The sequence below is a fragment of the Camelus ferus genome, chromosome 10 (genome assembly GCF_009834535.1).
Source record: "Camelus ferus isolate YT-003-E chromosome 10, BCGSAC_Cfer_1.0, whole genome shotgun sequence".
NCBI classification, from domain to species: domain Eukaryota; kingdom Metazoa; phylum Chordata; class Mammalia; order Artiodactyla; family Camelidae; genus Camelus; species Camelus ferus.
Window position 1 is genome coordinate 20421905 of NC_045705.1, and position 17457 is coordinate 20439361.

The 17457-nt window shown below is 34.4% G+C and overlaps 1 protein-coding gene across 6 annotated transcripts in view; it reads left to right on the plus strand.

The window, feature by feature from the left end:
- The window catches only part of HIPK3 (homeodomain interacting protein kinase 3), an 80610-nt gene that overhangs the window by 25080 nt on the left and 38073 nt on the right, over positions 1-17457 (plus strand). For all 6 annotated transcript variants that reach the window (XM_032488431.1, XM_032488435.1, XM_032488434.1 and 3 more), the window contains exon 2: positions 560-1658. In XM_032488431.1, coding sequence (XP_032344322.1) covers positions 562-1658 — 1097 coding nt within the window. In that variant the 5' untranslated portion in view covers positions 560-561. The remainder of the gene's footprint in view (positions 1-559; positions 1659-17457) is intronic.

The window sequence follows — 17457 nt, forward strand, 5'->3', positions numbered from 1 at the left end:
GATAGATATGGAAAAGGGCATTAAGTAAAGAGAACATCATGAAAAGGACTTATATCTGGCTTATACACTTTTTTTTCTTTTTACACAATTGATATTTTTCCCCCAAAGCAATTCTTGAGCTTTAGGCTTAAGGAATATGACTGTATTTTATATAATATATTTTCTTTTTGGTCATCGGTTCGTAAATGTTAAGTTGGTAATAGAATGCTTTACTTTTTTACCAAATGCATACAGTTTAAGGATCTATACTTTTTCTTTTTGGTGGGAAATGGTTGCACAGTTACTAGGGCACATCTTGGCCATTGTACCTTCTCAGTAAATATTTATTGATGAAATGAATGTACTCAACTGTTTACTCCCATCCTTTCATTCAATACTCAAAATAGCCGAAGCACTAATTAACTAAAATGAAAATGCTTATCTTCTCCGAGGAAGAAAAATTTTAATGGAGTTTAGTTTTTACAAATTATGGACTTGACCCTTAACAATCTTTTTTCTTCATGAGATTTAAAATAAAAAAAATATTTGTACCTAATATGGCTCTTTTTTACTTTTGTAGGTATGGCCTCACAAGTCTTGGTCTACCCACCGTATATTTATCAAACTCAGTCAAGTGCCTTTTGTAGTGTGAAGAAACTCAAAGTAGAGCCAAGCAGTTGTATATTCCAGGAAAGAAACTATCCACGGACTTATGTGAATGGTAGAAACGTTGGAAATTCTCATCCTCCCACCAAGGGTAGTGCTTTTCAGACAAAGATACCGTTTAGCAGACCTCGAGGACACAACCTTTCATTGCAGACAAGTGCTGTTGTTTTAAAACACACCGCGGGTGCTACAAAGGCCATAGCAGCTCCTGCGCTGCAGGCTCAAGTGGTGGCGCCGCGGATCGGGGCGTGGCGACGCGGGTTACATTTCGCGGACGGCCCCCAGCGATGTGGATTGAAGCGCAAGAGTGAGGAGCTGGATAATCATAGCAGCGCGATGCAGATTGTCGATGAATTGTCCATACTTCCTGCAATGTTGCAAACCAACATGGGAAATCCAGTGACAGTTGTGACAGCTACCACAGGAACAAAACAGAACTGTACCACTGGAGAAGGTGACTATCAGTTAGTGCAGCATGAAGTCTTATGCTCCATGAAAAACACTTACGAAGTCCTTGATTTTCTTGGTCGAGGTACTTTTGGCCAGGTAGTCAAATGCTGGAAAAGAGGGACAAATGAAATTGTAGCAATCAAAATTTTGAAGAACCACCCTTCTTATGCACGTCAAGGCCAGATAGAAGTGAGCATATTAGCAAGGCTCAGTTCTGAAAATGCTGATGAATATAACTTTGTACGAGCTTATGAGTGCTTTCAGCACCGTAACCATACCTGTTTAGTCTTTGAGATGCTGGAACAAAACTTGTATGACTTTCTGAAACAAAATAAGTTCAGTCCCCTGCCACTAAAAGTAATTCGACCCATTCTTCAACAAGTGGCTACTGCGCTGAAAAAATTGAAAAGTCTTGGTTTAATTCACGCAGACCTCAAACCAGAGAATATTATGTTGGTGGATCCTGTTCGGCAGCCCTACAGGGTTAAAGTAATAGACTTTGGGTCGGCCAGTCATGTATCAAAGACTGTTTGTTCAACATATCTGCAATCTCGGTACTACAGGTAGGTGACAACTACTTTTTGTTTATTTGATGATAAATGTTGAATTTTTGCTAAGTGAAATAATTTTGTGTATATATGTGGTGAAAAAGACTGCTTTGGAGAAATAGAGATCAAGATAAGTTCATTTTAGGTTTGAGATTTTAAAAAGACTTAAAATTTAGGCATAAAATCTCAAGCAGAATAGAAATTTCTACTGCAAAGTTCTATGCTAAAGACATCTGGTTATTTTTATTGTTAATAGAAGACCTGAAGGAATGATAAGTGGTTAATGATAGTTAAGCAGATGTCTAAATATTGAGAAAGGGTTTAAAGTAATTTTTGTGTACATCTTTGGGCATTTCTTAAGAGAACTAACTTTTTTAAAACATTCAAAAAGTTACTCTTTAAGATTTAAGCACATTTCTGTGGCTGCCACGAATATTCAGGCCACTGTTTTTGTAACAAGTTTTATCAAGTTCTTTCCACATATGCTATAGGTAATGCTATTTTGGTGTTGGTGCTATGGGTAGAATTCAAAGAAGAAAATAATTTCCATGTGCTACATACAATGTTCTGATTAGATAATACCAACCTCGAGTACAGTACTCTTAATGGCTAGCTAATGATTACCAAGATTCAGAATATCTTCTTGAGTACGTAAATGTTTTTGAGTTCATAGTCTTTTAATTTTGAGAAATTGTTCTCATTTCAGCCCAAACGAATTTGTAGTCAGTGTATTCTGGAGCCCCATGAGCCCCAATACAGTGGGTAGATATAGGATCTGCTGATACTGCCCATTATTAAGTTAGTAAACAGGTAAACACGTGCAGTTTGTTGTTGGAAATTGTTAGAACATGAGGATTATAAATTTAAGCCTAGCAAAGGGCAGTTATTCTCTGGTATTGCGCCTGCCTTTGTTCTATTCCTCTCACCCTGGATTCGCTTCTTGCTAATAGATGCTGGTACCCAACACAAGATAAAGGAGAAATTTACTACCACAAAAATCAATTCCAAACATATGTCCTACCATTAGTACCTTATCATAAGGAAACTCACGTTTATGTCACTGGTGATAATTAAGTTTACTAAACTATATATTAGAAATTAGGAATATAGCCTAGTTTATTTACCCTTTAGGATATTCCTGATGGTATAATTTTTAGTATTAGAGTGCTAGATACTGATCTTAAATCTTTTAGATTTAAAAAGTATTGTAGTTGTGGCAGGTAGTTAGTCTTAATTAATACCTCCTGTAATTAGATTTATTCCATCCTCTGTGCTCCTAACAAATTTTTTTTTTCAATTTAATGTAAATCAGCTTTCAGTTAATTTTTTTCTGGAAAATTTTTTAATATCTTATTTAACAGCATGAGAAGAATAGCGTTGTTTTCCCCTTCCCTGTGTACTCTACAGACTCTCTATTACAGGCTTCTAGAAGTCAGCTAGCATGTTATATAAACCCCCAGGCTCCAGCTGCTTGGACTCTATATTTAGTTCACTTGTTAGTAAATGACTTCATTATATTGGGTCCTGCATTATTTGGCACATCAGATTTAGTTATGTGTAATACCTAGACTCCTTTATTTGAAACATTCTGAATGAGAGTAAAAAGAGCTTTATTTTTTATACTTGAGATGATCTGTTTATTAAAAGTTTCAAGAGAGTAAAGGAAATCCTTTAAAAAGCAGTCTAAAACACTAAATATTTTATTATACTGGTTTTTAGCAGTAGACCTTTGCACAAATATTAGCCACTTTTGGGAATGGAAAAAAGCTATGAATAATTGCGAAGTACTGGTAGTTTCTAATTTGTTTTTATGTACAAATTTCAAGTAAGTAATTTACCTGAATTTCAGAAACCATGTAGTTGTTAAATTATAGGTTCTGTGTTTAGAATAAAAAAATATGAGGTCCTTATTTGTAAAAAGTCTAGTGCTAGCACTTTGGCTGATGTTGCTTGGATTAAAAAAAATTAAAAAATAGATCTTATGTCAGTTGGATCCAAGAGTTAGAAGAGTTAGTAAATATTATGGTAGGTTGGTGAAAATGTAGCATAGTTCTTAATCAGGTACTGTTTTAATGTCTAGTATAATTTTGTGTGAAAATAGCAGGTAACCATTATTTTTCAGTATTTGCAATTTATGTTTGGAACTTTGTCAATTCTTAGTTTTTGACTAAGGTTACTTATAAACCTGATTAGGCAGTAAGTAAGTGTCTTTTACCTGATTTTTTACTCTTTGTTAAAAATATATTGTATTTAAAAAATGAAAGCAGGAAGTGGAAACATACCAAGTTAAATATTTTTTGAGCTAATCACAGTGGGAACACACATAGCCCAAGTTCCAAAGTAAACGATTTGCATTTAAACACAGGTTCATGTGTTGTTCTATTTCTTTGAACTGTGCTACACAGAAACGTAGTAGGGATATCTTAAAATAGACAGAGGACAGTGGCCAGAAATTGTTGACTACTATAGATGGTGAGGCTGTCTAGCTCTTGTAGTGATATAAGCCAGAAGTACATGCTAAGGGCATTGATTTGCTCAAGGTCAGCATGTTCTAAATTCAGCTGCTTGAGTATGGTTTCTGTCAAGAACACGTAGCACTCTTGAATGCATAAAAGGTTTTAGCAGCAGAAGGTGCTGTATTTATGAGGTGTGGTGGTAACATTCAGGTCATAAATATCTTTTTCTTCTTTTTTTAAATTTAGAATTTTAGCCTGTGGTTCTGAGTCATTTCAGAACATAGAGACAGGAAAGTGGGCTGGAAGGCAATCTGTATAGCAATTGTATTCTTTGCTACTTTACTGAATAATTTAGCACTAATTTTTAGCATTAATTGCTGTTGAAATAAGTGACGCTTTTTCTGTTTGTAATAGTTGATAGAAAGGTATCTAATGGTAAACAATTCAGGCTTATCAGTCTGTGTTTAGGGCATTCCCACCCCCTCCTGCCTTTTTAAACCCTGAAATATCAAAGTTCCTGTAACAAAATTAAGGTACATAGAATGACCCATAAAATAATAAGTAGTATTTTATATAGGATACTTTATAATAATAGAAGATTGTGTATGGATGCTGCATCCTTTTTTCAAGTGCTTCAACATGTATTTCCTAGTTTGTTTCTTATGTCTTAAATCTGTGTTCTTAGATAAGACACTTGGTGGAATTCCTATTTAATAAGTAGAAAACAGACTTACACAAGTTAAGTAAGTCCAAGTTCACAGTGCAACAATTTTTTGTTGAGCTCTTTTTGTGTGCTGGCACTGTGCTAGGTGCTAAGGTTATGGAAGTGATAAAAATATGATTTTTTCATTTAATGGAGGAGAAAAATAGTTTGTCTCAAGAAGGCACTAGGGTAGAAGTGTGTGCAGGGTTGTTTGGGAACCCAGAGGAGAGCACTTAGCCTAAGCTGAGGCTTCAGGGACGGTGTCTGGGAAGAGATGACCCTTGAATGAGCCTTTAGAGTAGAGGAATTAGGACTGACTAAAATTAATTTTAAAGAGTGTTCTCTCTCACAAACCTACTCTTACTTAAAAGCTCAGTATTGGCTGAAATTGCTGGCAGCTTCTTCTCTATCATAAAAGTTGTTTCTGTTTGTAAATCTTTATTAGACAAATGTAAGGTTGTCAACTGGGTTTAGTTTTAACAGAAGTATTAATAGAAGATTCCAAAAGTCTATAATGAAGTGGTTTTCAGTGCCATACATTGTGGCACAGACATAGATTACTACATAATATCAGGCATTGAAATAAAAATTTTGATAGAGCTGTTAAAGTTTTTTTTTTTTTCAGAAACAACCATTTTTTTTAAACAGTGGTTCTCTCTCTTTTTTTAAATTTTATTTATTTATTTTATTTGTTATTTATTTTCAATGGAGATACAGGGGATTGAACCCAGGACCTCATGCATGCTGAGCTGAAAGTGTACCACTGAGCTATACCTTCCTCCAAAAAACAGCTGTATTGAGCTATAATTTACATGCCGTGAATTTTAGCCTTTTGAAGTGTACAGTTCAATGGCTTTTATATATTTACAATTGTGCATCATCACTACAATTTTAGGACATTTTCCACATCTCCCCAAGGAACCCCCACTTCTGCTCCCCAGCACCCTTCAGGCATCCTTCCCCAATCTCCCCAGTCCTCTAAGCCCTAGGCAACCCAAAGTCGACTTTTTGTCTCTACAGATTTGTGTATTCTAAACTTCTCATCTGAATGTAATCGTGCAATATGTGGTCCTTTTTGACTGGCTTTTTTTCAGTTAGCATAATGTTTTCAAGGTTCATCTATGCTGCAGCATATATCAGCACTTCATTTTTGTTGTTGTTGCAAAATATTCCATTGTTTAGATATACCACATTTTATGTATCCGTTCATCAGTAGATGGAGACCTTGGTGAAAGATTATGTAAATAGAAAATTGTAATATGGCCCATGATTAAGTCTTTCATTTGAAATATTTAGTGCCTATAAAGTGTAAAGTATTGTGCTGGATGCTGGTTATACACCAAGAAGCAAAAATATAGACCCTAGCATGGTGTTACAATCTAATACATAGATAACCAGAAAAGCAAAGTACTCTAATGGGAAAAGAACAGGGAGGGAAAATAAGGACTTCCTTTTTTTGGTTTTGCTTTTAACTTTTTACTTGTAGCTTACTTACAAACTTAATTCAGATTTTGCCAGTTGTCTCACTGTTGACTTTTCTTGACCAGAATTCAATCCAAGATCACACATTGCAATATATATACAGTGGAATACTATTCGGCCATAAAAAAGAATGAAAATTTTGCCATTTGCAACATTATAGATGTACTTAGAGGGTATTATACTATGTGAAATAAGTCAGAGAAAGACAAATACTATATGATATCACTTGTATGTGGAATCTAAAACAGTAAAACAAAATATTGAATATAACAAAAAGGAAACAGACTCACAGAGAACAAACTAGTAGTTACCAATGGAGAGAGGGGAGGAGAGAGGGATAAGTGATTAGGAGGTACAAACTATTATGTATAAAGTAAGCTACAAGGGTATACTGTACAGCAGGAAATATAGCCAATATTTTATAACTATAAATGGAGTTTTGCCTTTAAAAACTGTGAATCACTGTGGTATACACCTGTAACTTATATGATATTGTACATCAACTGTATCTCAATTTAAAAAATCAGACATTGCATTGTTTGCCTTGTGTGTCTCTTTAGTGTCCTCTAATTTGGAATATTTCCTTATTTTCTTTGCCTTTCCCAACCATGACACTTTTGGCTAGAGTTATTTTGTAGAATATTCTCAGTTTGGGTTTGTCTGATGTTTTCAGATTCTGTGTTTTAACTTTCAGAGGTGATGCTGTGTCCTCACATATTGGGAGACACATGATATCAATTTGTCCCATTGTTGGTAATGTTAACATTGATCACTTGATTGAGGTGGTGACTGCTAGGTTTTTCTGCTGTAAGGTTTTTTTTTTTTCCTTTGTAATTAATAAGTATCTTGTGATGAGATACTTTGAGATTATTCACATAAACTGTTTCTCACCTTATTTTCATGTACCAATTTTAGCATCCATTGATGAATATAGCTTTAAATGATTTTTAAGTGTGGGGTTACAAAATGATGATTTTCTAATTCTGTCATTCCTCTATATAAGGAATTCTTCTCTAAAGAAGAGCTCCCCCTGTTTGTTGCTGTATAGACTTAACAGATTCATATTCAATGGGTTATAATCTGTTGCTTGCCATTTGTTTTATTGCACAGTTGTCCTTAACTCTCTAGGAAGAGGACCTTTTTTTTTTTTAAAGCTTGCTCCTGTATCCCTTTGACATGGCCCCATCCTTCCTTAAGAGCATACGTTCTGACACCACAAGATATTCCAGGATTACTTTGTACTTATGCCGCCCCATACTTGGTATTGGCCATGTGTATTTTTGTCTTGTTGGAGTTGCATCTTCAAGGCAAATTTCCAGATGGGGAATTAGTCAGAAGGTAAATGTATATGTAGTTCTGTTAAATATGGCTAAATTCTTCTCAGTAAAGATTATATCAGTTTGCATTCTCATCAGCAGTATATGATAGTGCTTGTTTCTCTACTGCCTAGCCAACAGAATATGTTGTCATTCTTTAGAAATTTTGCCAACCACAGTATATCTGTGGTATTAATTTCCATATCTCTTGTTAGGAGTGAAGTTAAATATCTCATGTTTAAGGATCATTTAAAATTCTGGTATGTGTGTGTGTGTTTGTGAATTGCCTGTAAATATCTTTTGCCCATTTTTCTATCAAGAGTTTGGCCCTTTGTCCCCCAAATTTTAAGATTTTTTTTATATATGAGGGACATTAGCCCTTTATTTGTGATATATATTGCCGTTTTTTCATTTTGTTAGTCATCTTTTGGCCTTTTTTTTTTTGCCTGGTAAAAATTGTGTGTATGTGTTTGGTGGGCAGGGGTGTCGGTTTCTTTTCTTTTATTGCTTCTGGATTTTAAATCATAGAAAGCATTTTCCCTACACCAAGTTTAAAGAGGTGTTTACCCTCTTTTCTTTTAGTACTTACTGAGTTAAAATTTTAGTATTTAGATCTCTAATCCATTTTGAGTTTATTCTTGTAATTGGTGTGAGGTGTGTTCTAATGTTCTTTTTTGCAAATAGCTTATCAGTTGTAGGGACCTACTTTAGATTTTATGGACAGGGAAAAAGCTCCAATAAGACATGATTTGTTAAACTAAGACCTGAAGGGGGAGCCTGCCCTAGAATGAGAGCCTTAGATAGAGGAAAGAGCACATATGAAGGCTCTGAAGTTGGAAAGACCTTGGTAAGGTAAAGAATCTGAAAGCCTGCTGATGAGACTTAGGTCTTAGTAGAATGGATGTGGGAGGAGAGGTGTCGCTTGAGATTGGAGGGTAGCCACAGTGTGGTTTTAGTCTTTATCACTCTGGCTGCTGTTTGGAGGGGGAAAGGAATAAGAATGAAAGTAGGAGTAGGAAAACCATTAGGAAGGAGGCATTAAGATGATCCACAAAAGAGGGGGTGGCAGTGGAAAGAAATCGATGGATTTGAGATACATTTTGGTATTATGTGGTTATTTTACTAGAATTAATTTTTCCCCAAGGGGATAAATGCTTTGTTATGGTTAATATTTGTTGACTTAAATTGTGTGTGAATTCAGACAAATAACTTGACTTTCACTGTCTCAGCTTTCTCATTTGTCAAATAGGAATGTCATTATGATTCAGAGTATATTTCCATATATATATTCTTAAGTATGTATTTAACACTATGTGTTAAAGCTCTGCATTGAAAAATAAAAACACAAGGAAAACAAAGGAAACAAGAAAAACAAAGGAACCCTCTACAGACATGACTGACTGAGTCAGAGGAAGTGAAATAATAGCCGTAAAATCTTCTTTAAGCTAAGTCATGACATTTTGTTTTTAAAGTTAAATTATTTTAGGCTGATTTTAAAATTCCCCTGAATCAATGGTTATTGTTTATCCCCTAGAAATGACTACTTTTTCTTATCATATATTAAGATAAGTATTTAAATAAAAATACTGTCACAGAATACATTGTTTGCATTGAAGTTTTTTCAGCGCCATTTGTTGAAGAGATTGTTTCCTCACTGAATGTCTTGGTACCCTTGTAGAAGATCATTTGACCATATACTTGAAGATTTATTTCTGGGTGCTATATTCTATTCCATTGGTCTATTTGTCTGTCTTTATACCAGTACTACATGATTTTGATTTCCATAACTTTGTAGTAAGTTTTGAAATTAGGAAGTGTAAGCCCTCCAATTTTGTTCTTTTTCAAAAATGAATATTTGGGATCCCTTGAAATGTCCTCATTTATATCATTGTTTCCCCCCAAATTTGATGTCACGTTGAGAATTTTTTTAAATTGAGGTATAATTGACATGTAACGTTGCATTAGTTTCAGGTGTACAACATAATGCATGGTTCAATATTTGTATATATTGTGAAATGATTGCCACATTAAGTCTAGTTAACATCTGGCACAGTACATAGTTATAAAAATGCACATTGAGAATTTTAATATTAAAACTACTTTAATATATGTCACATTTTAAGAATGTAGATTGACCAGTGGGTATGATCAATACATAATACATTTTGTCTATGTTAACATTTTGATTTATCTTCCCTTTTCAGCTTTATAGTACAGTTTACCCTCAGAGCATCCCTTGCCTAATAATAATTCCCAAACATGCTGTGTATTTTTCACACCTGTTCTTTTGTCTAGGGCTGAATATCCTCTCTCGTCCTTCTGTGAAAATTGTATTTATCTTTTAAGGCTTAATTTAGATATCACCTCCTGGATGAAGTCTTTTCCTGAACTACCCTGTAGTCACTCCTTCTGAGCAATATTTAGCATAGTTGGGTATTTGCATGTGGAATAGGTATTCACTGAGCCTTAACTGGGAAATGCTTATCCTTATTGTGAATTTCAGGAACATAGACTCAAAATTTTAAAGCTGAAAGGGACTTTCTGATGTTTTCTAATGTAATCCTGTATCCATACATGAAAAGTATCCCAACAGATTTATTTGCCTAGCCTCACCTTGAAATTTCACAGGAGACTTCCGTTCTAAAACTGGGACCTGCTTATACCCATAAGTGCTTAAGGTGGATGGGAGTATTTGATATAATGGGGTAAGTACAATAGATCTTTTTGTGATGTCACTTTTTTTGTGATCTTAAATTTAAAGAAATAAATACTTTTTTGAGGTAACTACAGCTGTATTATGGAATCAGATGAAAAAGCTTATAGACTTCTTTTAGATGTCTAGACTTTTTTCCTGAAGGCATGAGTTTATTCTTCTCTATGTAGTCTTTTCTTATGTCCATATTGGGGAAAAGTTTTGGAAATTCATGAAGTAAGCCATTTTGTTTTAGGCATCTTTTATTATTGTTGAAAAAGTTTCCCCTTTGGTAACCAGAATTCTAATATAATCTTACCCCCATTTACATAAAATAACTGATTCTGTAAGAAATTTGTTTAACAAGTAGATTAAATATATGTATTTTATCTGAGGAGCATAAATATATCTCAGCTTCAAATCCTGAACTATTAGAACCAAGTATATTAGTATCTTGCTTAGAGGACTGTCCTTGGGTTCTGTGCCACAGGACTATATTTTAGACAAAGTCTCCAAGTACCTAAGGAACTAAACTACTTAGAGGAGAGAGAATACGACTACTTACCATGCACTAAATTCTGTCAATTTGGAAAAAGCTTTGGCATCTATCTAAATAGTCTAAGTATTAAATCCTCTGAAAGTTATTTAAGACCCCTTTCAGTTCTACATGCCTAGGCACTTGTGACTTCTAATTTCCTTTCTTCCCAATTTTCTCCTTACTTCCCTCCATCCTTACTGAAAATAATACGGCGTTTCCCATGTAATCATTTCCTATATTTTAAAAAGTCCCTAATTTACTCTCCCTAATTAACTCTTCTAAGATAATCCCTTGCTTAATTTATTTTATATGATGACGTATCAGTGCTTATGATTCTGCAGATGATTTCAGTAAGAAGAAACAACATGAATAATGTAATAGGATTTGAGTAGAACTAGCAGATTAGGAGTTCTGAATTTTAATCCTAATTCTAGTTCTGATTTACTTAGTATATGTGGTTTACTATATGTGGCTTGTGAGGAGCTACTTAACTTTATATATTTGCACATTAATGGGTTAAAATCAGTATTATGGTCTTCTTGCCATATAGGTATGATACTAGGTTATAAGATAACCATACATACATGCTAAATAATACTGGTCAGATATAGGACAAAATCACTTTGTAAAAACTTGGTCACAAAGTGAGTTTGTTAATTTTGTTGATTATAGGTGTAAAATAAGTAATAAATATTATGCCATATAAGTGGCTGATCTGTAATCTTGTATCAGGTTGGAATGATTATATTCTGGAATTGTTTATAACTGTTAAATAGTTATTCACAGGTTCAAAGGAAAACTTGTGATTTTTTTTTTATTAAGTTGAATAAAAGCCTTTAGTTTCTAAGGTTATCAGTTTTTTTCTTGTCCTGTATAGCTTTGTTTAAGATGTATATAATCTCATGAATGCACTATAATAGAATGTAATTATGTCGTGGATCAGATGTCAGTCCTGACCTCACACACCTCAGAATGCATGTGCCTGCTGGTTTCTGAGTCTTCAGCATTTTCCCGTGAATGGAATTCAGCACCCTGGATGTTATTAACAGAGTGCCTGATGCCACGGAAGAGTGCCAGTTCAGTGAATAATTTAGGCATCAGTTGGTGTGGTAAGATTGTATTACTTGGGAGAGAATCTAATGTGAGCTAAACTTTGACATTAAAAAAGAACAATTTTTTTTGAGAGGACACTGTATTACAAAAAGTTTTGAATATATTTATGTAAAAAGCAGTGTACTAATTAAAAATTACTTGATGCTTTTAAAATTATAATAGTTGTAGATGCTCACCATCAGAAAAAATTCAGTAATAGAGAAGGCTAAGAAGCAGAACAGAAACAATTTTCCCTTTTACTCTGGTTCTGTTTTGTAGTTTTTATAATATGTTTTATACTTTAAACAGTTCTCTGTGATGTACATTTTGTGTGTTTTCTGATAATGTTAAGGGATTGTATGTCCTTGGACGTTTCCACAGCATTTCTAGAAAGAATTGTTGGTCAAAGGATATGTACATCTTGCTGATGGATGCTGCCAAATTTCCTTTCAGAGATGTTGAGTAATCTAATTTACAATCTTACCAATAATGTGTAAAAATGTCCCTTTCTTCACATTCTTGTTATCACTTCTGGTTTTTCAAATTGGTGGCTATAAATAGGCAAAAACCAAAATTGTTTTAATTTTAATCTTCACTACATTTAAATTTGTTTTGAGTCTTGTCTGTCATATTATACTGGTAGATACTTTTTTATGTGGGGAATGAGAATGTAAAATTAAACGGAGTTCATCTAAAAACAGCATTTATTGACTGCTGCTCAGTATCAGCCACTGGCTGGAGACTTTTCAGAATTACCCTTTACCCTTATAACAACCACGAGGAGTGGCAATACTGTCTTAATTTGACAAAGAGGAATTTTAGATTCAAATATGTTAAACAACTTGCCCAATGGAACACAGCTAATAAATTGCAGAGCTATAATTTGAGCTCTATTCAGCCTATCCATTTTACCACACTCCTTCTCCAGGGATTTCCCTTCATCTTCCTGAAAGACACTGATGACTTGTTTGTTAATCACCAAATTTGATGGCTTTTTTTTTTTTTTAAGTCCATATCTGCCTAGACCTCTGTCTTTCAGTGCTTAGTGCTTTATTTTACTGAAATGTTCTTTGCTGGTTTCCTAAACATTATACCGCCAGATTCTTCTTTGACTTCTCTGACAAACTTTCTTGTCCTTTTTCTCATCTCTTAAATGAATACATTCTTAAGGGTTCAATCTGTGCCCCTTTCCCATTCAGTATAGTTCCCTCTGGGAGATCTTACTCTCTCATGATTTCAGTTTGTTTGTTTGTCTAATGTGATAAACTTTCAAATACTTACCTGTTGCCCTGATGTCCCTCTCAGCACCTAATTTCTGTTTCCAGTGATCTCCTTGGACAGTTTCTGGATATAAATAATTCATGTTCAAATGGTTTGTCTTTTCTCCCAAAGTCTTATCCTCCCATGTTACATAACAAAATAATTAAAGGAACCATTTCTCTTGTTGTTCAGTGTTGGAAACTTTGAGTTCTTTGGCCTGGCTGTTTCCTTGCTACATATCTAGTCATCGTGTACCAGGACCAAATCCTGATATTACCTCTGAAATATCCTCACGTGTAAATTTTGCCATGCTCATCTCACTGCCCTATTCTGGTCTGGACTTGTACTGGATTAGTAATTCGTTTTACCCTGTAGTCTCTGCCTCTTCCAGTTTATCCTGCATTATTAGAGATTTGTTATGGATTGGTTTAAGAAATCACAGAAGTGCGCACACACACATACATACTAGGAGAATTTTACCACTTTGCTCTTTTCACTCCTTCAGTTCCTAATATGAATGCACTAATCAGCAAATGTCGCAAACTACTGACCTTTTGCAAACCTAATTGCAGTGGCTTCAAGATTATGGCTTGCCTTTGGCCTTGAAATACTTCTGTACAATTGGAAAAAGCTGACAAAGTAATCAAAAAAGGGATTAGAATACTTAAAAAATGTGTGAGTGGAATGTTGTACTTAGGAAGCGTTTGGTATGTTGCAAGAGGCTTTGTAGGGCACCCCTGGAAAACACAAGCCCCTCTAGCTCTGTTCTTATGTCAGGAGTCTCTGAATGTCTACTCTGTGGTAAGGAGCTGTTTCATATTTTAGCAAAATGCTCCCTGGCATTGTAAATGTGGCTTTTCCTCCTTTCCTTCCTCCAAGGCTAAGTTAATTATCAACAGTCCCTAATGATAAAATATCTGTATTAAGAATGTTGGATGTAGAAGCAAATACTTATAGAGCTGGAAACACATACATGGACATTTAGTCTAAATTACTTTATAGAAGCGACTTCTGAAATCCAATATAACTAAATGAGATTTGGCCTATCAGCATTTATAAATAACTCTTTAATTTTTACATGTATGTAATATGGGCGTATTTGATTTTAAGTAATAGCAAAGTAGTAAATTATCATTTGAATCTATGGGTATAACTACTTTGTAAATTAAACGTAATTGTAGAAATTGGCAATCAGTGACTGCAAAAGTCACCTGAAAACAGGATATCATTTTCAAACACTACATTTAGAAATACTTCGGAGGAATGAAGTCATTGGGACACTTTATATTTGAATAATATGGTGGTGAAGCTATGGTCTTCACAGAAGTTATGACACAAATGTGTTTGAATCTTTTAAATATGTTGTTTACTCAGAATTGTTTTTCATTAATGTATAAGTCCTTCAAAGAGAGTGTCATTGAATTAGTAACAAGACTAAACACTGTAGTATTTTGGATATGATGGTATTCCTTTTTAGGACTTATGAAAACTATACTTTTTTAGTGGTTCACTTCACAAATATGAAGTGTTTTCAAAGAAGGATAGAATTTAAGTTAAAAAACAAATGGAACAATGTACTGTGTCTGGTGCTAAATAATGCCAAATAAAAAATTATGTTACTGTATTTACTCATGGGTTCATAATTTCAGTTTTGCCACTCATTGTGTCAGTTAGAGCAAGTTGTTTAACCTTTTGAGCCTCAGTTTACTCATTTGTAACATATTAGCCAACTCAAAAGTTCTTATGAAGGCCAAACTCCATAATGCATCTGAAGCAATTAGTATAATCTTGGGGCATTGTGTGCACTTTATAACTAGAAGCAACTAAAGGAAAAAATGGTCTGGTTTAAAGGACATATACAGTGGTAACAAGATGATAAGGAGTCTCCGATAGTTGTTCCCTGGTGGCCTGCACTGGGTGCAGGTGCTGCTGTTTTCTTCAGAGCAGAACCTTGAAAGCCTATGGAGATTCCTCAAAAGACTAGGAATAGACTTACCATATGACCCAGGAATCCCACTCCTGGGCTTGTATCCAGAAGGAAATCTACTTCAGGATGACACCTGCACCCCAATGTTCATAGCAGCACTATTTACAATAGCCAAAACATGGAAACAGCCTAAATGTCCATCAACAGGTGACTGGATAAAGAAGAAGTGGTATATTTATACAATGGAATACTACTCAGCCATAAAAACCGACAACATAATGCCATTTGCAGCAACATGGATGCTCCTGGAGAATGTCATTCTAAGTGAAGTAAGCCAGAAAGAGAAAGAAAAATACCATATGAGATCGCTCATATGTGGAATCTAAAAAACAAAAACAAAAACAAACAAACAAACAAAAACAAAGCGTAAATAAAGGACAGAAATAGACTCACAGACAGAGAATACAGACTTGTGGTTGCCAGGGGGGTGGAGGGTGGGAAGGGATAGACTGGGATTTCAAAATTGTAGAGTAGACTACACTGTATAGCACAAGGAAATATACACAAAATGTTATGATAACTCACAGAGAAAAAAATGTGACAATGAGTGTGTATATGTCCATGAATAACTGAAAAGTTGTGCTGAACACTGGAATTTGACACAACATTGTAAAATGATTATAAATCAATAAAAAATGTTAAAAAAAAAGAAAAGTAGTTGAATTTGTGTTAATAATGGTTAATTCAGCCATTTTTGGGGAGGTGGAGAGTATAAACTTATATTGATATATGAGATAGTATAAAGTACACAAATTTTACGTTTATAGCTTGATAAATTATAGTATGAACTAATCCATATAATGACTACTCAATCAAGTGTTTTGACTATTTGGCTATTTTGTGAAGTTCCTTTTTGCTTAATTTTGTATTTGCTTGGCTGTCTTATCATTCATTTGTGGTTTTTAAAGTGCATATTCTCAATATGAAACCTCTTGGAGAAAAATAACTTCATTCATTTTGAGGTTTGCTTTTTTACTCTTAAGGCTGCCATGGGTGAATACATGGACTCTTAAATTCATGGTCTTATTTTAATTTAGTTTTATTTTTCAAAAATTTTCTGTTCTGATTAACACCGTTTGTATCCCAGTTAAGAACTCTTCACCTATTCTAAGGTCATTGAAATGTTTTTCTGTTTTCTTTAAAAGTTTTATTGTTTTACCTTTTACATTTAGCTCTGCCATTCATCTGGGATTGGTTTTTGTGTATAGTATGAGGTAGGGATTAAGGCACATTTTTCTCCACATGGATATACCTTAACTGAGCACCATTTATTATTCCACTACATGGCAAGGGCAGTTTTGTCATAAACCAGGTGACCTTATATGTGTTTTTGGACTTCTTATTGTATTCTGTTTGTCTACTCTTGAACCAGTATCTCAGTGTCATTACCATAATTGATAATACAGTCCTTCTGTTTGTTCTTCAAAGGACAGTTTCTGGTCCTTTGCCTTTCTAGAAGAATTTTAGAATGTGTCAGTTCTGCAAAAAATCACATTCATTTTTGAAGTACATATTTTCCCCTGGGTATGGTTGGGGAGTTATTTTCTTTCAGGACTTTGAAGTTTTTATTATATTCTGGCATCTATTATTTCTATAGAAAATTGGCTCCTTTGGTGATATGTCCTCTCCACCCTCCCCCTCGCCCTGCCTCTCTCAGGTGCATTTAATGTTTTTTCTTTGTTCGTCGTGGTTTAAGCAGTTGTCTGTGATGTGTCTGGGGATGGGGTGTGTATGTGTTAAATTCTGCTTGGCTTTAGTTTAAGTTTAAATACCTCCTCCCCCATATTTTATTGTGAAACTTAAAACTTACAAATAACTTGAAAGGATTTACAGTGAACATGCATATACCCACTATCTGGATTCTACAGTTAACATTTTGCTACGTTGTCTTTATCACAGATATCCAGATATCCTATCCATTTATCATTCCATTTCATGAGGCAATTCAAAGTAAGTTACAGATATCAGCACACTGTACCACGAAAAACTTAGGCATGCCTCCTAAAACAGTCCAATATTTATTTTGGAAGTAAATTTTACTTTTTTGGAAGTAAATTTTATATACAGTGAAATGCACAAGTCTTAAGCACTGTACCAGTGAGTTTTGATAAATGTAAACACTTGTGTAACTCAAATTTCTATCAAGATGTTGAGCATTACCATCACTCCAGAAAGTTCTCTCATGTCTCTTCCCATTTATTCTTCGTCCCTCCATCTTGGCCCTTTCATACGTATCTACTGATCTGAGTTTTTTCACCACAAATTAGTTTTTTCTGTTCTAGAACTCC